At 43.2% G+C, this 21815-nt stretch overlaps 2 protein-coding genes across 8 annotated transcripts in view; both read left to right on the forward strand.

Moving 5' to 3' along the window:
* Positions 1-58: 58 nt before the first annotated feature.
* Positions 59-3649, forward strand: CCDC163 (CCDC163 homolog). Of its 7 annotated transcripts, none has more exons than XM_048220361.2 (11): positions 59-569; positions 661-691; positions 852-1039; positions 1152-1233; positions 1396-1582; positions 1687-1754; positions 2051-2103; positions 2181-2279; positions 2363-2463; positions 2995-3120; positions 3371-3649. In XM_048220361.2, exons 1-11 carry the CDS (start codon positions 492-494, stop codon positions 3393-3395), a joined length of 1038 nt encoding a protein of 345 aa, XP_048076318.2. In that variant the 5' UTR covers positions 59-491; the 3' UTR covers positions 3396-3649. The 7 variants fall into 7 exon arrangements, with proteins under 7 accessions (XP_048076318.2, XP_044239831.3, XP_044239832.3 ...); XM_044383896.3 differs by having other exon boundaries at positions 64-569; positions 658-691; XM_044383897.3 differs by having other exon boundaries at positions 64-569; positions 658-691; positions 2995-3114.
* Positions 3650-6988: 3339 nt separating this feature from the next.
* TESK2 (testis associated actin remodelling kinase 2) overlaps positions 6989-21815 on the forward strand; it is a 127098-nt gene continuing 112271 nt past the window's right edge. Inside the window, exon 1 of the mRNA XM_026498225.4 lies at positions 6989-7339. The gene's annotated coding sequence lies outside the window, so the exon portion shown is untranslated. The remainder of the gene's footprint in view (positions 7340-21815) is intronic.

Below are 21815 nucleotides of genomic sequence, written 5' to 3' on the forward strand. Positions count from 1 at the left end.
GCAAGCTTCACGGTGAGGGTTTGAATGTTCTTGTCGCTCCCAGGGAAACGTAGTTCGGCCTCCTTCATCGCCGGTTGTCTCCGCGAGAGACGAACTCAGTTTCCCAAGTGGCTCTGCGGCTGCAAGTTCGAAGTCAGACTTTCCGGGTCTGTAAGGAGGCTTTGAACCGGTTGGCGGCTGTAGTCGCTGGCACAGGTTCGGCGTGATGACGCCTGTGTCTTGGATCTGGAGAGGTCTCGACCAAGATTCCGCGCTCTCAACTCCCACCTGATAGCGGCGTGTCAGAGTATCTCGCTTTTCCCCCTACTTTCCCCAAGCGTTGTTCCCCTGAGTAGTCCCAGTTTTGGCTTGATACTGCATCCCTACCTTTAGTATTACATCCCCGATCCCCACTCGCTATCTGACGTGTGGCTTTACTGGGCTGTGCTTCGGGTATTCCGAGCTAGGAGAGCAAGGACACACGACGGCAGGAGGCGGCCTCGCGGAAGGTTATGAGTAGGAGCCTGAGCTGGTCTGAGCACCTCGACGCACTTCTCAATGCTACTGACGGAAATGTGGCCAGGATTAAGGTGAGGGGGCGCCTAAGGTCCCCCATTTGGAGTTTTGGGTTTAGGGACACACAGAGCTTATTGGCTTGTGCACTTGTTTCTTTTGTAGCAGCGGCTGTATCCTCTTGGAGTCTCCACAGCAGGTAAGTGTTGCCCCTTTTCTACCCTCCAGCCTTTTCTCTTTCCAGTGCCTGTACCATCCACTATTCCTTCCAAATTCCAGCTGTTTTCTTTCCTGAGCAAACATCTGTTTCCCCCCCAAAAATAAGCCTCACAATTGTCCCTTACTTATTCCTTCAACAGGAGACCTGGCTGGGACCTGGATTTCCCCTCATCACTTGCCTCCACAGTCTCGAGTCCAAACTCGACAACCTTGGGCTCGAGAGACTCCCTTTGTTTCAGAGAGGCTGAGTTGGGCTGAGGCCCATAGCACAACTTCTCTCCGGGATGAAGTTACTATTCTCCGATCCCAGCTTCAATCCCAGGCTCAGGTAAAGCGTGGACTTCTAGGTTTGTATGTGTGGTGTTTGTGTGAGATGAGGGTATCAGGGGTTGGGGAAGCCCTTTACACAGTAGCTCATGTGGTTTTCCTTGCCTGGGTAGGTGACTGAGGCACTAAGGCAGGCTGTGCAGGGGCTGCTGGAAGAGCGAGAGCAGCAGAAGTACCAGATCTCTGCCCTGGAAGGTATCTGGCCAGTTCTTTTTTTTCATACACATAGCTCATTATGTATGCACGTGATTTTGTTACACACCTGTGCACTTGCTTGTGTCTTGATTTGCAAGTGAAATGTCTAGGCTCATGTGTAAAGCTCTCAGAAGGGCTGACGCTCAACTTGTCCCACTACAGCATCACTGAGGTTGCTTCAGGGGGGCCCAGAGCGGAGGGCCCTCCTCTTGGAGCAACGCCTGGAGGGGCTGAGAAGGGAACTGCAGGGCCTTCGAAGCCAGGTGCAGGAACAGGCCCAAGCCCAAATACAAACAGAACCACGAAAGTGCAGTGCTTCTAGTGGCCTTCACCAAGAGCTGCAGAATGAGTATGTGATGGGCAAGTTCTCTCCTTCTTCAGGCCTCTAACTCCTGGTAGTGTCCTCTGGGCTTCTTGATTGTCTTTAGGATGACACTGCTGTCATCTGTGCAGGCGGCAACTCCTGTGGGAGGAGTCAGAAATTCTTCGGGAGGAGCTGAAGCTGCTGCGGGACCAGCTGAGTGAGTAAAAGATTGGGGGTGGGTACGAATTCACCTGTTCTCTTTTCTGGAGAGTCTTTTTGCTATCCCAGTAAGTGGCCGTAGCCCTGCTTGCTTGAGCTGCTCAGAATTCTGGCCAAGTGTTTTGTCTTGCCTCCATGGTGTGAGTCTGGTCTCCCCAGTCAGCTTGGAAGCTTCCCAATAGCTACACGCGAATGCTCTGTCTCAGTTTTCAGCACCGGGCTGGGCACAAGGTAGGGAGGGGAAAGGAAAAAAGTTGGAGAATAGGCTCCCTTATATTTTTCTCTCATCTGAAGGCCAGCACCAGGAGCTGCTGCTGAAACAGATGGCTGAAGGACACAGCTGGAAGGTAGGACTAGGATCAGACCTATCTCTTCATATCTCCCAGTGGAGGCCCCTTCCTTTTTTTTCTATTCTTTTCTGCAGGCAGCCCAGGATACTCTTTTCCACCCCTATCTCTTTCTCTCTTCCCGGTGCGGACTCTACCTCCCTCCAAAGCTCTTCTTCTCAAGCCCCCTTCTCCAGGTTGAGAAACTGCCAATGGTGGGGAGGGGGATTCCTCCTGGAGAGGGAGAGGTTTGGTCCTACCTGGGTTTGTGGTCTGGCAGATGTTGGAGCAGCTGCAAAGTGGCCAGGAGGGCAAGGGTTATACCCTGGAGGCTGCCAGGACAGAGGCACAGGATGCCCGGCATGAGCACAACGTCCACAGGTCAGGGGATGTGGGTGCTTGTGGCAGTGGAAGGGATTTGTCTGACGCCAGGCATTGGGGACCAAAGTTCAGCTGTCATAGATTTTTTAAAAAAATTTATTTATTTGAGGGAGAAAGAGAGAGAGTGAGCAGGGGAAAGGGCAAAGGGAGAGGGAGAGAGAGAATCTCAAGCAGACTTTGTGCTGAGTGCAGAGCCTAGTATGTGGCTCAGTCCCACAGCCCTGAGATCGTGACCTGAGCTGAAATCAAGAGTCGGACACTCAACTGACTGAGCCATTCAGGGGCCCCCCAACTATGTTAGATTTGACGTGGGTTGGTAGGGGTGGTATGAGTATCTGGGTTACAGCCCATAAAGGTACTACTGGGCATTCTTTACTTGATACAGGGTCATTGAGGTATCTTTATATGTTCAGAGGATGAAGAGGGAGGAGACTGGAGTCCTGGCCTCAGGATGGAGGACAGTTCTGTGCTGGGAGGGTCCCCTTGTCCCACAGTCACCATCTCTGCCTCTGATTCTGTTCCCCTTTCCAGGACCTCTCACATCTTCCAATCTAAGCTCCCTGTGGCTGCCACCTTCGCCACGTCTCTTTCTTCATCTAGCTTTGAAGTCTTCCGGACAGTAACAGCGGCTGGGAACTTTAAGGAAGCTAGGTGGGGGTAAGGGCAGGGGTCTCAGGTCTGGGTGAGGCTGAATCTGAATGGTGTGTGGGTGTCTGCTGCCTAATTGTTTGGCACTGGGTAGAATGGAGTCTCTACCTCTTTTTTTGTGAATCCATCATCCTTTGTTATTACTTATCCCAAGTTAGGCCTCTATGTTCCTCCCCATCAGACAGGCCCAGGGCTTAGTTCTATGCGTATCACAGTGCTTACTGATGGTTTGTTTTCTCTTCCTTTTCTCTCCTCTTAGATCTCCAGAGGAGCACACTTTCTAAACTGGAGCCCAGCAGCTTACAGCTCTAGGCCCAGAGCCTTGAGCAGGAGAACCTCTTATTTAAGGGCCTCACAATGTTCCTGAGTGACTGTAAGGACTTGTAAGAGTAGTTTTGCTCACCTTTCCCTCCAAGGCCCTGTTTCTGGGTCCCCTGCCCCTCCTCTCTTGATCTAGCTGGTATCTGCCCTCCTTACTGAGGCTTGTCACTGCCTGCCCATCCCTGTCCACCAACTGCAATAAAATGTTTTAACCCTCCCTAATGTCTTCGGTGAATCAGCACCTATGTGGGATAGACTCAACTGTATCTTTTCTTCCTCTTGTTACTTGACTGCTTCCTGCCATCTCTCTCTCTGAAATTCAAGTTCATAGATATTTATAGCTGTACCTTCCGGTACAAGCCCTGTGCTCAGTGGAACTTGGAAAGAGATGGGAGCTCCCATTCTGGTGGGTAGAATGAGGTCGAACAGTGCTCTGGGGCAGTATTGCTGTGGGGATGCAGAGGAGAGTGAGGCATTCAGTTAGGCCCTGGACCTGAGTGGTAGGAGGCTTCCTCTCCTCATCTCCAGCTTCTGCCTCTTAAGGCTTACTCCAGTTCCACTGCACCTCCTCATCTTCAGCAGCCCAGCCCAGCCCAGCTTGCATTTCTGTAGCAGTTTCCTGGTCTCTTTTCTTTCAGTTTCTGCCTCTAATGCAGTGTCTTTTAGAATTTTTTGACTGTGACATCCAGTAAGAAATACAGTTTACATTGTGGTAAATATACATTATATATTTATTAAATGATACATATGTATATGTTTGCTAAATGAAACAAATTTCATGATTTATTCATTTTTAAAGAAATTTTATTTATTAGAGAGAGAGAGTGTGCACGAGCACAGAGGGAGAGGGAGAAGCAGACCTCCTGCTGAGCAGGGAGCCTGATGCGGGACTGGGTCCCAGGACGCTGGGATCATGACCCGAGCGGAAGGCAGATGCTTAACCGACTGAGCCACCCAGGAGCCCCCAAATTTCATGATTTACTACACATTGTATCACTAGGAGTGATGTACTCTGATATTTCCTGTTATATTAAAAAAAAATAGGCCTTGTGGATTGGTTTTAATCCTTCCATCACTTGGTTGCTCCCTGGGAAGTATATCTTTCTATGTAGACTAAGGGCAGCTTTAGTTTCACCTTACCTGGATTTTGTATTCTAGACAATGCAGTCCAAGATTTCTTTAGAACTAGCAGCATCCCACTAAGATCTCATGAGGGCTCTTCCACTGCTAAATATAGACAAAGGATAATGCCATTTATCCACCAGGTGGATATTTATTGAGCATAATACATACCAACCTCATATGTATTTGCCCTCAGCTAAGATGTGCAGTGGGCTCATAAGGGTCCCAATTCTTAGCTCCATCTAGCTGGGAAGAGGAGACAATTACGTGAAATAAAACCATAATAAAAGGCTGAAATGAGTAGGTAGGAATTACTACCTGTTATGGGGTATATTTAAGGCCTTGGCCTGACTAGCAGACAGGTCATGAAGGGTGGACCTTTGACACCTGAATAGCTGTAAGGCATTCCTTGGTTCTTTCCCCTCAGCATTAAGGAGATTGCTTAGGGGCACCTGGGTGGTTCAGTCAGGCAAGCGTCCGACTCTCGATCTCCTGATCTCAGGATCATGGGATTACGCGGGGAGTCTGCTTAAGCTTCTCTCCCTCTCCCTCCCCGCCCCACAATCTCAGAAGAGATTGCTGAGAGTGAAATGGTAGAGATCAGACTTGGGTCACACAGAACTTGCTCATCTTCCTACTCAAGGTACAAATAATCCCTGTCTTTTACGTCTTTCACTGGGCAAATGATACATCTAGTATGATGGCATTATTCAATTCTACTTGGTACAAGTGCTGTACTTATTTATCAACTACTTTGCATCAGGCTTTGTGGGAGACAGGTTTGCAAGGGTGCCAGGGCTCTAACAGAAAAATTCAATAGCAATGTAGAACAATGGTATTTGAACTGTCACCAGGTGGCAGCACAGCATGTATTGCCAGAAGAATGATACAGAAAAGGCTTTGGGCCAACGGTACTGGGCTGGGGTGATTTCTTTTCTCCTTTTGGAGATACTGTGGGCTACCAATTAATCTAACTAAAACAGTATCCTGTTAAGGCTATTCTGCTCAAGAGCCTTTGACAGCTCTCACAGCATAAAAAACAAAGGACAAATTAGGCATTTAAGCCCAATCATGTTTAACCTCCATCCCTATCTCCTAGCACATCTTTTGTTTAAAATTTTTTTATTTAAGTGTAGTTGACATACAATGTTACGTTAGTTTCAGGTGTGCAACATAGTGATTGGACAAGTTTAAAGTTTATACATTATGGTATGTTCACCACAAGTGTAGCTACCATCTGTCATCACACAATGCTAATATAATATCGACGATATTCCTTATGCTGTGCCTTTTATTCTCATGACTTATTCATTCCATAACTGAAAGCCTGTATTTACCACTCCCCTTCACCCATTTTATCCCTGTCCTTTCCAGCAACTATCAGTTAGTTCTCTGTATTTTCAGGTCTGGTTATGCTTTTTGTTTGTTTATTCATTCATAGTTTTTTAGATTCCACATATAAATGAAATCATACACACGTTTCTTAAACTTTATTGCCACCGGAATGCACACCACCTATACTCCTATGTAAATCCCACTCATCTGTCAAGACCCTTCCAGTAGGAGGCAAATAAAAAGATGTCTGAAAGGAGGTCTCTAATCCAAGGGAGTACTGGTGCAGGAAGGCCCATACTCCAGCGTTTCTTTGCCTGCTCTAGCCCTGGAAGCCTTAGCCCTGTTCCAATCTGCTCAGGCGTGAGATTATGAGTACCTCAAGTCCAGGTATATGGAAAGCATGAGGAAGGAAATATGTGCATGTCGAACAGTTGAATAGAATTCTTGTTCCCTACGCAGCTCTTTCAAAATCTTCAGTTTTCAAGCCAACTCAAGTGTTCTCTCCTCCAAGAAGCCTTCACCGAATCGAATCTCAGTCTAGATGAATAGTTGCCTCAGCATTTTAACCCTACCCATTACTCTTCCTATCTCAAGTAGGTAATAATAGTTTATGTATCAGTTTTTCCACTATACTGAGGTCCTGCAGGACTTTGCGTTCATATAGCTTTTCTTTATTCAGGTAGTCCTTAACTTAGCTATACCCTTCACCAACCGAAAAGCCGCGTCAGTCGAATCCATTTTCTGTTGGTTTTTTTAATTACCAATGATTGTTTCCTCTCGTGTTTACTGTCTTCCCTCTCCGCTGGAGGCTTCGAGACTTGGGTTTCCCCCAGGTGTATTCCCTCCTCCTTGGTTCCGCCTTCCCAACACACCGCCTCTTCTGTTTTTAACCTCCTCTTCCTTCGTATTGGTTCTCTTCGTCTTCCAGAGTTGGCGCCTAGGGCTGTTGATTGGCTTTCCCGGACGCCTATTGAGTCCACCCTCATACCACGTGGCATTCCTAATGCTAATTGGGTAATTCCACTAGCTCGTTTATCAAAGATTGACGATTCATTGGCTGCTCGGAGGCTTGAGGAGGGGGGGCGTGCTCACCTTAAGCCCCGCCCCAGTCCCCCTGCCTGGCTGGGCAGGCGTTTCAGTCGCTCGCGGCCGCGGACCTCAGCGGAGGTTTAGCTCCCTTTTCTGGCTCGCCGTTGAGATCATCCTCCTGGCCCCGCCAGACAGACGGGGGGAACGGTCCCGACTGCGGGGCGATGGCAGTACCCTCCTCGTCCTTCGCTGCCGCTAGTTCCGCCGAGTCGCCGGCTTCTGCGGGAGGGACCCCCACCACCTCCGCAGGCTAAGAGCCTCTGCCGCCTCCGAGCTGCGAGGGCTACTATGCTCCCACTTTGCTGCTGCCTCCGCCTCCCGCCCGCGCAGGCACCCCTCTGGCTGCTCAGTCCCGCCTCAGGTAACGCCAAGAGAGCGTATAGGGCACAAACCCGGGGCGCCCCGGCCCGCCCGCGCGGCTCCTACACCGCGGCGGTTCCGGAGCATTGGCGCTAGGGTCTCTCAGCATCGACAGGACCCCTTCGCTTCCCAAGGTCCTCCTCTGAGTGGCCCACTCCTCGACTCCTTTCCCTTCCCTTCTCACTTTCCTCAGGGTCCCGGCGTAGCCCCCACCCCTACCCTCGCTTCCTCGCCTCGGAGGCCCCGAACCCATTAGAAGTTCCTTCGTATCAGGGACCTGGTCCTTGACTCTTCTCAGGGACTTTTCTCACTTCAGAGCCTCAGGAAGCCCTCATTTTGTCGGAGAACTCTTGTTTCGGATAGCTCCAACTCCCTCGTCGCTCAGAGATCTGGACTCCCTCACTTTACTTCCCTCAAACATACTTTCTTCCCTGCCATTTTTCCCCTTCTACGTTAGAAAGTACTCTGCCCCCACCCCTCACCCCGCCCCAAGACACTACCGCCTTCCTCTCTTTCCTCCTGTCATCCTTATTTTCCCCATCCTTCCTTTTCCTCCTTCTTTTTTTTTTTTTTTAAAGATTTTATTTATTTATTTGACAGAGATAGAGAAGCCAGCGAGAGAGGGAACACAAGCAGGAGGAGTGGGAGAGGAAGAAGCAGGCTCATAGCGGAGGAGCCTGATGTGGGGCTCGATCCCATAACGCCAGGATCACGCCCTGAGCCGAAGGCAGACGCTTAACCGCTGTGCCACCCAGGCGCCCCCCTTTTCCTCCTTCTGCCTTGTACCCTTCACTTGGAAGACTCTGGACTAAGCCAGTATTTAGATTTAGCTAGAAATGAAACCCATGTTTGTCTGATTTAAAGCCCTTTCCGTTTATAATTCTGAGAAAACCTTGCTGAAGAATTTGGACTTTATTCTCTAGGTATGGGGAGACACTGAAGGTTTTGTAAGCAGGAGATTGGTATGATTGATTATCTCTGTTGAGCATGTAGAGGAAGAACTGAAAGTGAAGACAGTGTTGAGGCAGGAAACCGGTGTGCTAATCCAGGTCAGAGGGGATGAACTGAAATAGTGGTAGAAAAACAAAGAGGATGACACGCACTTCCAGGAGGTTTCAATTCCATGAGGTTTCCAGAGTTGAGAGGGTTAGTGGGAGGTTTCTGACTTCGTTGGTGGGGTGCATTGATAGTGTTAATTGTAATAGGGAACATAAAGAAGCAGTTTTGAGGGAAGGTAATGAATTTCGTTTTGGACATGTTTAATTTGAGGTGTTTCCCAGATATCACTGTGCTTTGCTGGAAATTTGGGTCTGAAAATTGGGAGAGAGGTTGGAACTGAATACATAAACTTGAGGGTCAACAGAGAATATAACAGGGATATTTGACGACTTAGTATGGGATGGTAATACTGAAAGAAGAGAAGAAAAGGACTATGGACCAGAAGGAACATCATTATTTGAAGGGTAATAGACACTGAGAAAGAGAGGTTAAAGGAATGGGGCAAGAATAAGAACAGAATAGCATTAAAATAGAGACTAAAGGAAGAAGGGTTTCAAGATGGGAGGGGATGACCATCACTGTCAGGTGCTGCAAAGCTCAAATAGAATGATGATTAGAAAGAAACCACTGAATTTAGCAATTAGAAAGGAGATCACTTGTTTCCTCTGAAAGACACTTTGAATTGTGCAATGGTGGCAATGGATCAGGATGGATTGAGGAACAAATGGGAGGCAGTGAGTAAAATTACTCTTTCAGCAAGTGTGGTTGTGAAAGAGAGCTGATGGTAACATCTTTATTGAGAATATACTCTATATGTGAGGTACTGTAAAGATGCTTTATAGATTACAGCAGCCTTGTGGTTTCAGTATCTGTATTCCTCTTTTACAACTGGGAAGACTGTAGGTAGGAATTTAAACTTTCCACTATGGCACATGTGGGTTTTTTTTGTTTTTGTTTTTGTTTTAAGTATGAGTGAAAGAGTTTTGTAGATTGAGGGGGAATATTTACCTAGGAAGTATGTTGAGTATTTCATTCTATTTTTTTTTTAAGGTTTATTTGAGAGAGAGAGAGAGAGAGAGAGAGAGCTTGAGCAGGGCCCCAGGGCGTTTCATTCTTTGATCCTAAAAGGATAGAAGTTAAGGTGGGTAAGGTATGTTGTGGTAGAAGGAAAAGAAGGTGGGGTAGTTTGACAGATGGTCTTATTTTCTTGATGTGATTAGTTATCTGTAGAGAAGTCAGTTATTTCTGGAGACTGAAGGAACTATGGTCACTATTAGGGCCATGGAAATCTTCAATGGAAAATGAAAATAGATTAAGGATAAAAAAAAAAAAATTGCTGAGCCCTTTGAGGGCCCAGTAGCATGGATTTTACACTTTCTCTGGAGCCAAGGGTGGGAGTGCAGAAAAGATGGTCGGATTGATCCAGAATTGGAATATATAAGAAAGGAAGATAAAATGGAGACTGACTTTACAATGCTAGTGATAGTGTGGGAGTTATGGTGGAGTCTGAGAGTCCAAGCTGGGGTTTTAAGAAGTAAAACCTTCAGAGGGGCCAGTGTACTTGGAGCATAAGGAGACAATCAGAAATGTGGTTGAAGACCAGGTTCTTTAAGAAATACAGAATGGGAAGGGTGCCTTGCTGGCTCAGTCAGAGGAGGAGTGTGCGGCTCTTGGGGTTGTGAGTTCGAGCCACACAATTTGGGTAGAGATTCCTAAAAAAAATAAATATTAATAATAAAGAAATATAGAATGGGATAGCTGAGAGTTCATATTTCAAGATCGAAACAAAACAAAACAGCAGGGTATAGGGGTGCCTGGGTGGCCCAGTCAGTTAAGCATCTGCCTTCAGCTCAGGTCATGATCTCAGGGTCCTGGGATCGAGCTCTGCATCGGGCTCCCTGCTCAGCAGAGAGCCTGCTTCTCCCTCTCTCTCTGCAGCTCCCCCTATGTGTGCTCTCTCTCTCTCCGTCAAATAAATAAATAAAATCTTTAAAAAGAAACCCCCAAACAGGATGTAACTGTTATAGTGCTGTTGAAGGGGAATGGAAGTACAGGTTATTGAAGTAGTGGGAGGTTACGGGACTGTGAAGTATGAGTATGTCTTTGGTATAGATGTCATAATTGCCTAGTATGATAGCAGGAAATGGAACAGAGGAGATATTGGCTTCTATAGGTGGGGCTGCTCAGAACTGAGGGACCCAGTATTGAATTGGAGGTTCCTTGTTATTTGTTAGAAAGTAGTACTAGGGGACTCCTAGGTGGCTCAGTTGGTTAGGTGCCTGCCTCTGGCTTGGGTCATGATCCCAGGGACTTGGGATCGAGTCCTGCATCAGGCTCCCCCTCTTGTGCTCTCTTGCTCTCTCTCTTTCTGACAAAAAAATAAATAAAACCTTAAAAAAAAAAAGTAGTACTAGGTGATACAGATGTTTGTGTGAATTAATGTCAAGTTCCTGTGCCCTGGATCTATGATATCTTATTCTGTCATACAGATGTGTATTTGGGATGGTCTCAAAAATCTTTTGAGATTTGGTATATGGCGGGCCTATTTAATTCTGTTTAAAAGTGTTTATGTTGGGAGACTAAGCTTGGGACTCTCTACCCCAGAACCCCCAATAACATTTTGTGCTTATGTTAATTTTTTTTTTTTTATTAAAGACTTTATTTATTTATTTGTCTGAGAGAGATTGCATGCACAAGCAGGTGGAGTGGCAGGCAGAGGGAGAAGCAGGCTCCCTACTGAGCAAGGTGCCCGATGTGGGACTCGATCCGAGGACACTGGGATCATGACCTGAGTTGAAGGGAGGTGCTTAATTGGCTGAGCCACCTGGGCATCTCTGTGCTTATGTTAATCGTAAAAGGAAAATTACATATTTACACGTACTCATTCCCTGGCTTACTTAGAGTAGAAAGCTGACATGATTTAATGTTTTTTCTCCCTATGTGAAAGTGTTTATAGATACATTCTTAGTGTTGTACACTTCATTGTTCAGCAAAATGAACTTTGTGTTGGAATTTGAAATCTATGATAAGGGCCTTTATGAGGATTTCATCTCCTTCCAGTAAATGAAGCCCGATTATTACAATGTACAGTGTGGGTGATGCTGAATGTTTTGGACCAACCAACAATGGGTATTATACTATTTTCCAAGTCATCATATGGAGATGACTTCAGTGTGGTCTCATTATTATTTTTGCTGAGGACTGAGAGTTGGTGGTTGTTTCAGTTAGAGGCCTATTTGTCATAATTAAAAAAAATTATTTTAATTGCTTTTTTAAAAAAGATTTTATTTATTTGACAGAGAGAGAGAAAGCGAGAAAGCACAAGCAGGGAGAGTGGTAGAGTGAGAGGGAGAGGGAGAAGCAGACTCCCCGCTGAGTAGGGAGCCCTACGCAGGACTTGATCCCGGGACTCCGAGATGGTGACCTGAGAGATGGTGACCTGAGCCGAAGGCAGGCACTAAACTGACTGAGCCACCCCGGCGCCCCTCTTTTTTTTTTTTTTTTCTAAGATTCTGTTTATTAGGGCGCCTGGGTGGCTCAGTTGGTTAAGCATTGGACTCGTGATTTTGGCTCAGGTTATGATCTCGGGGTCGTGGGATTGAGCCCTGTGTAGAGCTCTATGCTGGGTGTGGAGCTTGCTTAAGATTCTCCCTTTCCGGCTCCCTCTGCCCCTCCATGCTCTCTCTCTCTCAAATAAATAAATAAATCTTTATTTAAAAAAAAAAGATTCTTTTTATTTGAGAGAGAGAGCGTGTGCGAGAACGTGCGCTGAGGGAGGGGTAGAGGGAGAGGGAGAAGCAGACTCCCTGCTGAGCAGGAAGCTTGAGGTGGGCTTGATCCCAGGACCCTGGGATCATGACCTGAGCCTAAGGCAGGTGCTTAGCTGACTGACCCACTCAGGCACCCCAGAAAGTGGAATTTCTAAGTCAAAGGATATATGCATTTGTAACTATGAAATTTTGCCAAATTGCTTTCCTTAGAGGTTGTTCTAATATACATTGCCTGTTCACTCACCAACATTAGCTGTATCATAGCTAATAGTTATAAGGTGCTAACTATGTGCCAGATACTATTCATACTGCTTCATTTAATCTTACTAATATCCTTTTGAGATAGGTACTATTATTAGCTCTATTTTTTCAGGTGAATAAATTGAGGAAGAGAATTTAAGAGACTTGCCCAAATCATACAGGTACTATGGCAGATATTCAAACTAAGCGCTCTGGCTCTAGGATCAGCTTTGTTAATATTATGCTTTGCTGTTATCAAAGTTGAATTTTTGCCAGTCTGATAGAGAAAAATGGTACCTCAGAGTAGTTTTAAGTTTTAAAAAATTATGTTAAAGTTAAGCATCTTTTTATGTTGTTTGAGTTATTCATATTTCATTTTCTGTTTAAATTCTTATTTGTTGTCATAGGTCTCTTTTCTATTAATTTCTGTGTCTCTCTTTATTAAACATACGTACATACACACATGTATACTTTATATAGTTTATATGTATGTGATAGATTTTTTTCCTGTGGTATCTATTATGTGTTACAAATATTTTCCCATTTTGATATTTGTCTTCTGACGTCTTTTATTTTATTCCCATGAAAAACTCTTAGATTTAGGTGTATTTTTATGTTGACAAATTTTTCTTTTTTATGTAGAGAAATTTCTTAATCTTTCCTTTCATGGCTTTTGAATTTTGAGTCATAGTTAGAAAAGCCTTCTCCATTTTAATCCTTCACTTTTTATCTATCCCGTGGGAACAAGAAAAGAGAATTATTTTGAAGGTCAAAGTACTTTGTGAACTATAAACTATAAGTCATTATACAGATGAAATATGGTGTTACTTATTAATTTGTCTTCTGAATAAATTGTATAGGGGCTGTCATCTCTTCTGCATTAAGTGGAATACAATGACATAATTTTCTTTCTGCAGTGTGGAAGACTGGTGGTATTGATGTTGTGGTCAGTGTTTTCCTTGGACAATTTGCATGGGATCTTTTTCAAAAGTAGGCACTATGGAAATCCTGAAGTAGTTTTTGCATACTTTAGTTTTGTTCTTTGTATTAGAATTCTTTTTTTAAATGAATTTTATTTTTTAAGCTTTTTTTTTTTTTTTTAAGATTTTATTTATTAGAGAGAAAGAGAGCAAGTGAGCACGAGTTGGGGGAGGGGCAAAGGGCGAGGGCGAAGCAGGGAGCCTGATGCGGAACTGGATCCCAGACTCCAGGATCATGACCTGAGCTGAAGGCAGCCGCTCATCCAACTGAGATATCCAGGTCCCCCTATATTAGAATTCTATAATTAGGGGCGCCTGGGTGGCACAGCGGTTAAGCGTCTGCCTTCGGCTCAGGGCGTGATCCCGGCGTTATGGGATCGAGCCCCACATCAGGCTCCTCTGCTAGGAGCCTGCTTCTTCCTCTCCCACTCCCCTGCTGTATTCCCTCTCTCGCTGGCTGTCTCTATCTCTGTCAAATAAATAAATAAAATCTTAAAAAAAAAAAAAGAATTCTATAATTAGAATCTGATTAAAAGTTCTCAAATTGTTTTGCTTTCAGATTAGCTATGATACACAAATTTATACATTATTTACCATGGGTATTGTATTTCTGCTGATTGGTAGGAATTTGTAATTTGGGAGGACCCCTCATGTGTGTGTGTATGTGTGTGTGATTATAAAATTAATGCATTTTCATTAAGGTAGAATAGGGAAATAGAGGTGATTTTAAAGGAAAAGATATGGGGCGCCTGGGTGGCTCAGTCGTTAAGCGTCTGCCTTCGGCTCAGGGCATAATCCTGGAGTTCTGGGATCGAGCCCCACATCCGGCTCCTCAGCTGAGAGCCTGCTTCTTCCTCTCCCACTCCCCCTGCTTGTGTTCCCTCTCTTGCTGCCTGTCTCTCTCTCTGTCAAATAAATAAATAAAATCTTAAAAAAAAATAAAGGAAAAGATATAAATTATTCACGTCTTCCTTAGATTGTAAAAGTAAATGGCCAATTTTAACATTTTGGATGTATCCTCTCGGAATTCTTTTTGTGCTTTTCGTGTTTATGTCTGTATTCTCATCACCAGCTCTCTAGGGCTTGGCATAGTGCCTGGCCCCTAGTAGGTACTAAATAAATGTTGACTGAGTGAATGAAAAAATGAATATGCTTTTACATAGAAAGTATGGAATTTGAATGGCCTATTTATTTTCTTTTTTTCTCTACTGTAAATTTTGATTCATATAGTAGTATTGAAATTTGTATGCCACAGTTCATTTGGAGGCGGGTATGTTTGAGTCTAAACCCTAATGGAGCTCATAGTCCAAAGAAAGAGACGGATAAACAATTGAAATACTGTGTAATTACTGTAATAGAGATTTGTGCAGGGCATTATCACACACACACACACACACACACACACACACACGGAGACTGAGGGGTCAGAGGACACTTCCCACGTGAGATGATTACTGAGAAAGCTATATAGAAGAGGTCAGGAAGAACATACCAGGGAGAAAGAATATTACCTGTATAGGCATTGAAGTGTGAGCAGAGCTCTACAAGTAGTTCTCTATGTCTGGAGTAGATTTTGTTTGTGGAAAGGAGTAGAGAGAGATGAGGCTAGAGATGAGGGTTGAGGCCAAATAAGAAAGAGCCCTTGTATCACAAACGAAGAGTTGTCAGAAGTTTACTCCCCTTGGAGAATAGACTGGACAGATGCAAGAGTGGAGATAGGAAGAAGACCAAGAAGACATTAATTGAGTATAACAGCTAGAATGAGGTGAATATCACTTCAGCTGAGATAGGAAGGGAAAGCTACACTTGAAAGGTGGGTTAAGTCTGGGGTATGATTAGGCCAGTTTCAGTAGAGCATAGTCTTTAAAAGCCAGACTAAGGGGGGGGCACCTGGGTGGCTCAGTTGGTTGGGCACCTGCCTTCAGCTCAGGTCATGATCTCAGGGTCCTGGGATGAAGCCCCCTGTCGGGCTCCCTATTCAGCTGGGAGTCGGCTTCTCCCTCTGCCCCTCCCCCCACTCATGCTCCCTCTCCCTCTCTCTCTCACTCCTTCTCAAATAAACGAATGAATAAAATCTTAATTTTAATCACTGACTATTCGATTTTTACATTCTTTGCTCTTCTCTCTCCCCATTTCACATATATCATAAATTTTATCTCATATGGTCTAAGCTACTATTGTAGGAGGGATGAAAAGATAGTTTTTTTTTTTTTTTGAAAAGATAGTTTTTAGTTCTACCTTTTTATCTTCATTTTTGAAATAAAAGTGATGCATGATCATTGTAAGAAACGACCATTCTGAATGTATTCCATAAAAAGAGTGTCTCTTTAATCACTTCCTCCACCAAGATGACAGTTTAGTGTATATATTCCTCTAAATTGTTTTCTAAGCATATACTCATTTAATTCTCATAATAACCCAGTGAGATATAGTTAATATTTATCTCTATTTTATAGATAAGAGGATATAATGCTCCCTGTTACACTAAAAAAAAAAAAAATCCCACTATTCATTCTATTTTGCAACTTGCTGTTATCGCTTAACAGTGAAACTTGGACATCTTTCCATGTTAGTATATGTAGAATTGACCTCATTCTTTTAATGACTATATGATATTAAATTATATAGATGTACTATACTTTATTTAAGCTGTTCCTATTGATGGACATTTGGATTATCTGTGGTTTTATCCTGTTACTGATAATGGCAGTGTGTAAGTTAATATTTTTGTAATATATCTTTGTGTGGTTATAGCTGTCATTTTTAATGGGTATAAAATATTCCCTTTAGTGGAAATAATACACTCGAGAAAGAAACAAGCTTAAATAAAAATATTTGGGGGGAATATTTTTTTAAAAGATTTTACTTATTTATCTGACAGAGGTAGAGAGGGAGAGCATGAGCAGTGGGAGGGGCAGAGGCAGAGGGAGAAGCAGGCTCCCCACTGAGCAGGGAGCCTGATGTGAGGCTCCATCCCAGGACCCCAGGGTCATGACCTGAGCGGAAAGCAGATGGGCAACGAACTGAGCCACCCAGGCATCCAGGAACATTTTTTGATAATACTTCATGTTATTAATTTTGTTTTCCCTTTTATCAGATTCCTCCTTTGACCTTCATAATGTAAACTACAAAATAACCTACCCTAACCCCAGAACTAACTTCCTCTTTCCTCTTCATTGCTTTCTTTCCCACAGTATCAGAAATAGCCTTCTAACTCACTTTATCAGACGAGATGAGTTGGGATGCCTGGGTGGCTCAGTCAGTTAAGCATTTGCCTTTGGCTGGGGTCATGATCCCAGGGTCTTGGGATTGAGTCCTGCATGGGGCTCCTTGCTCAGCATGGAGTCTGATTCTCCCTCTGCCTGCCGCTCTCCCTGCTTGTTCTCTCTCTCTCTGACAAATAAATAAAATCTTAAAAAGGGGGGTGGCGCCTGGGTGGCTCAGTCATTAAGCATCTGCCTTTGGCTTGGGGCATGATCCCAGGGTACTGGAATTGAGCCCTGCCTTGGGCTCCCTGCTCAGCAGGAGGGCTGCTTCTCCCTCTCCCACTCCCCCTGCTTGCGTTCCCTCTCTCACTTTCTCTCTCTGTCCAAAAAATAAATATAATCTTAAAAAAAAAGTTGCCTATCTGACCTAAGTGGTCATGTTCAGGTCTTCTTAAAATAGGAACAACAAAAAAAGGAACATTTATCAAAAGAGATATTATCCTGGAAATTCGCACATCCCCCTAGTACTTTAGCATTTCAGCTTATTTGAATGGGGCCTGATATCAGTTTACCTTGTGTCAAGTTTCATGTTCCAGCTTACAAAGTTATAGATACATTTAGTTTGCTTAGAAGATCAGAAACTATGTTCTTTTTTTTTTTTTTTTAAGATTTTTTTTATTTATTCGACAGAGATAGAGACAGCCAGCGAGAGAGGGAACACAAGCAGGAGGAGTGGGAGAGGAAGAAGCAGGCTCATAGCGGAAGAGCCTGATGTGGGGCTCGATCCCAGAACGCCGGGATCACGCCCTGAGCCAAATGCAGATGCTTAACTGCTGTGCCACCCAGGCACCCCAGAAACTATGTTCTTTATATCCAGATTATGGGAAATAATAGTCCTATGCAATTTTGTCCTAGTTAGATTATGTATTTAACATTGTGTACATTTTTTGCTTTTGTGTTTTAGCAAGGCTTTGACAGTTTGGATAGTAATTAAGGCTAAACTTTAAAAAAAGGTAGCCAGGGAGATCTTGATGCCATGTTCCACAGGAAACCTGAAAGACTTTGTGTATTTGCCCCGGGGAAGATTTGGTTAACTGAAAAGCTATCATAAAGAAGAAAAAAATAGTCTTAATTTGTTGTATACTTGCAGCATTCAGAACTAGGATTAAGGGTGGAACAGGGAAGGGAGAGGAAAGGGAATTCACATTTATTAAATGCTTACTGTGTGACAGGCACCTTGCCTGGCACTTCATATATGCATTTTTATCCTTTAACTCTTTAGTATGTTCTCATTTAATTCTCATAACTAAATGAGATATAGTTAATCTCTATTTTATAGATAAGGGCAGAATTTAAATAACATGTCCAAGATCATTAAACTACTAATTGCAATCAGAATTTTTAAAACTTGTACCATTTATTTTAGTCATACACATATATTTTAAATATATAATAATATATTATTTTAGAAAAATCACTTTTTTCCTGCTGTCATTTCATGAAATTTTATGCCTTTACATGCTCTTTCAACTTCAGTATCTTTGCCATCACTAGATCCTTTTTTAATTATCTAATACAGTTCACCATCATCTGCTATTCCATCTAACCATTTGAGAGATAGCAGTTTTTGAATATATATAGCTGCTTTATTAGAAATTGTATTCCAAGCAATAAGTACTCATTCACACAACATAAAAGCAGTTGGTTTTTACATTTCTAGTGTTGGTATTTGTGATACCTGTGCTGTACAGACCTACCTTGGAGATATTACAGGTTTATTCCATTCTGCAATAAAGTGAATATTGTAATAAAGTGAGCAAAATGAATTTTTTGGTTTCCCAGTACATATAAAATTTATGTTTACACTATACTGTAGTCTGTTAAGTGTGCAGTAGCATTATGTATAAAAAGATGTACACACCTTAATTAAAAAATACAGTGGACCCTGAATAACATACGGGTTGGGGTGCTGACCCACTTTGTGGTTGAAAATCTGCATTTAACTTAACTAATAGCCTGCTATTGACTGGAAGCCTTACCAATAATATAAACAGTTGATTAACATTTTGTATATATATTATGTACTGTATTTTTTTTAAAGATTTTATTTATTTACTTGAGAGAGGGCGAGAGAGAGCACAGAGGGAGAGGGAGAAGCAGACTCCCCACTGAGCAGGGAGCTCGACGGGGCTCAATCCCCAGAGCCTGGGATCATGACCTGAGCCAAAGGCAGATGCTTAACTGTCTGAGACACCCAGGCATCTCTCTTCCTCGTTTTTTTTAAAGATTTTATTTTAGAGAGAGAGCGAGTGAGCCCCTCGGCAAAGCAGAGGGAGGGGAGGGGCAGAGGGAGAGGGAGACAAAGAATCTCAAGCAGACCTCCTCTGAGTGCAGAGAGATCTTACAACCCTGAGATCATGGCCTGAGCCAAAATCAAGAGTTGGACACCCAACTGATTGAGCCATCCAGGTGCCCCTATGTTATTATGTACTGTGTTCTTACAATAAAGTAAGCTAGAGAAAAGAAAATGTTAAGAAAGTAATAAGGAAGAGAAAATACATTTATAGTATTGTACCATATTTGTCAAAAACTCGTTTATAAGTGGACCCATGCAGTTCAAACGTGTTGTTCAAGGGTTGAATGTACTTTATTGCTTAAAAATGCTAACCATCATCTCAGCTTTCAGCAAGTCATAATCTTTTTGCTGGTGGAGAGTCTTGCTTCGATGTTGATGGCTGCTGCCTGATCAGCATGCTGGTTGCTGAAGATTGAGGTGGCTGTGGCAACTTCTTAAAATCAGACAACAGTGAAGTTTGCCACATTGATTTTCTCTTACTTGCAGTAACAATTTCTCTGTAGCATGTGACTCTGTTTGATAGCATTTTACCCACAGTAGTACTTCTTAACAAATTGGAGTCAGTCCTCTAAAACTCTGCAGCTGCTTTATCAACTAAGTTCATGTAATACTCTAAATCCTTTGTTGTCATTTCAACAATCTTCACAGCATCTTCAGAAGTAGATTCCATCCCAAGAAACCACTTTCTTTGCTCATCCATAAAAAGTAAGTTTTATCATGAGATTTTAATAGTTAAGTCACATCTTCAGTTTCCACTTAAAAAATTTTTTTTTTAGATTTTATTTATTTATTTGAGAGAGAGAGAAAGAGAGCAAGCATGAGCAAGCATGGAGGACAAAGGGAGAGGGAGAAGCAGACTCCTGCTGAGCAGGGATCCTGATCCCAGGACCCTGAGATCATGACCCAAGCTAAAGGCAGACGCTTAACTGACTTAGCCACCCAGGTGCACCCACTTTTTAAAGATTTTAGATTGATTGATTGATTTTAAAAATTTAACTTATTTGAGAGAGAACCAGAGAGAGAGAAAGGACAAGTGGGTGGAAGGGCTGAGGGTGAGGGAGAAGTGGGGAGCCCGACGGGAGGCTTGATCTCAGGACCCTGAGATCATGACCTGAGCTGAAGGCTCAGGCTAGTTTTCTTGCTATTTCCACCCTATCTGCAGTTACATCCTCCACTGACATCTTGAATCCCTCAAAGTTATCCATGAGGGTTAGAATCAACTTCTTCCAAACTCTTGTTAATGTTGCTGTTTTGACCTCTTCCCATGAATCACAAATGTTCTTACTGGCATCTAGAATGGTGAATCCTTTCCAGAGGATTTTCAATTTACTTTGCCCGGATCCATCAGAGGAATCACTTCCTGTAGCAGCTGTAGCTTTATGAAATGTGTTTCTTAAATAATAAGACTTGAAAGTCAAAATTAACTATCGTCATTTCAATATTGTGTCTCATGGAATAGGGAGGCCCAAGGAGAGGGAGAGAGATGAGGGAAAAACTGGTTGGTGGAGCAGTTAGAACACACAACATTCAATTAAGTTCTCCGTCTTATATGGTACAGTTTATGGTGTCCCCAAACAATTAGTAATATCAGAGATCACAGATCACCATAATAAATATAATAATAAAAAAGGTTTCAGTATTTCAAGAATTACCAAAATGTGACAGAGAGATGAAGTGAGGAAATGCTGTTGGAAAAAACGGTGCCAGTAGAGTTACCAATGCAGGAGTGCCACAAACTTCAGTTTGTCAAAAGAAAAAAAAAAAGCAGTATCTGTGAAGCACAGTAATGTGAAGCACAATAAAACAAGGTATACCTATATTCCTTTGTTGGGTTTTTTTAAAGATTTTGTTTATTTATTTGAGAGAGAGAGAGGGAGAGCACAGTGAGAGGGAGAAGCAGACTCTCCACTGAGCAGGGAGCCCGATGTGGGACTTGATCCCAGGAGTCTGGCTGGGATCATGACCTGAGCCGAAGGCAGATGCTTATCCGACTGAGCCACCCTGGCGCCCCTGGATGTTTTTTTTTTTTTTTTTTTTTTTTTTTTTATTGACAAAATATTTATCTTTTGTTTGTGAAGGCTTTCAATTTTTGTTATGAGAAAAATGTAACACCCATTTATCCATCTCCCATATTTAACAATTGTTAACGTTTTGTAAAATTTACTACATCTACTTTTTCTGATGTATTTTAATGCAAATACAGACATGCTATTTCACCTCTATTTCTCCCAAAATAAGTCTTATATAATCTTAATGTCACACTTAAATAAAATTAATAATAATTTTCTACTGTCATCAGGGGCCCTGCCTGGCTCAGTTGGAAGAGCGTGCGATTCTTGCTTTTGGGATTGTGAGTTTGAGCCCCACATTGGGTGTAGAGATTACAAAAAAGAATAAATTAAAAAAAATAATTTTTTGGGTGCCTGGGTGTCTTAATCAGTTAAGCATCTGCCTTTGGCACAGGTCATGATACTGGGGTTCTGGGACTGAGTCCTGCATCAGACTTCCTGCTGAGTGGGGAGCCTGCTTATCCCTCTCCCTCTGCCACTTCCCCCTGCTCATGCTCTCTCTCTCAAATAAATTTATAAAATCTTTAAAAAACTAAAATTTTTTTCTACTATCTAGTAGTAGTCCTTATTAAAATTTCTACAGTTGTCTTTTATACCTGGTTTGTTCAAATCAGGATTCAATCAAGTGTCATTATTGTATTTAGTCATTATAACTCTTTTTTTTTTTTTTTTTGAGAGAGAGAGCGAGCGCACATACGAGCCGGGGGGAGGGGCAGGGAGAGAGGGAAAATCTTAAGCAGGCTCCATACCCAGCACAGGGTTCCACCCCAGGACCTTGAGATCATGACCTGACCTGAAATCAAGAGTCGGCTGTTCAACCGAGTCACCCAGGCGCCCCGGTCATTATAACTCTTAAT

This window comes from Ursus arctos, unplaced genomic scaffold, assembly GCF_023065955.2.
Source record: "Ursus arctos isolate Adak ecotype North America unplaced genomic scaffold, UrsArc2.0 scaffold_12, whole genome shotgun sequence".
NCBI lineage: Eukaryota > Metazoa > Chordata > Mammalia > Carnivora > Ursidae > Ursus > Ursus arctos.

Coding starts and splice junctions, on each gene's coding strand:
- CCDC163 (XM_044383896.3), top strand. CDS start 492: ATGAGTAGGAGCCTGAGCTGGTCTGAGCACCTCGACGCACTTCTCAAT. Junction 692..851: donor TCTTGGAGTCTCCACAGCAG/GTAAGTGTTGCC, acceptor TTCCTTCAACAG/GAGACCTGGCTGGGACCTGG. Junction 2,464..2,994: donor CATGAGCACAACGTCCACAG/GTCAGGGGATGT, acceptor TCCCCTTTCCAG/GACCTCTCACATCTTCCAAT.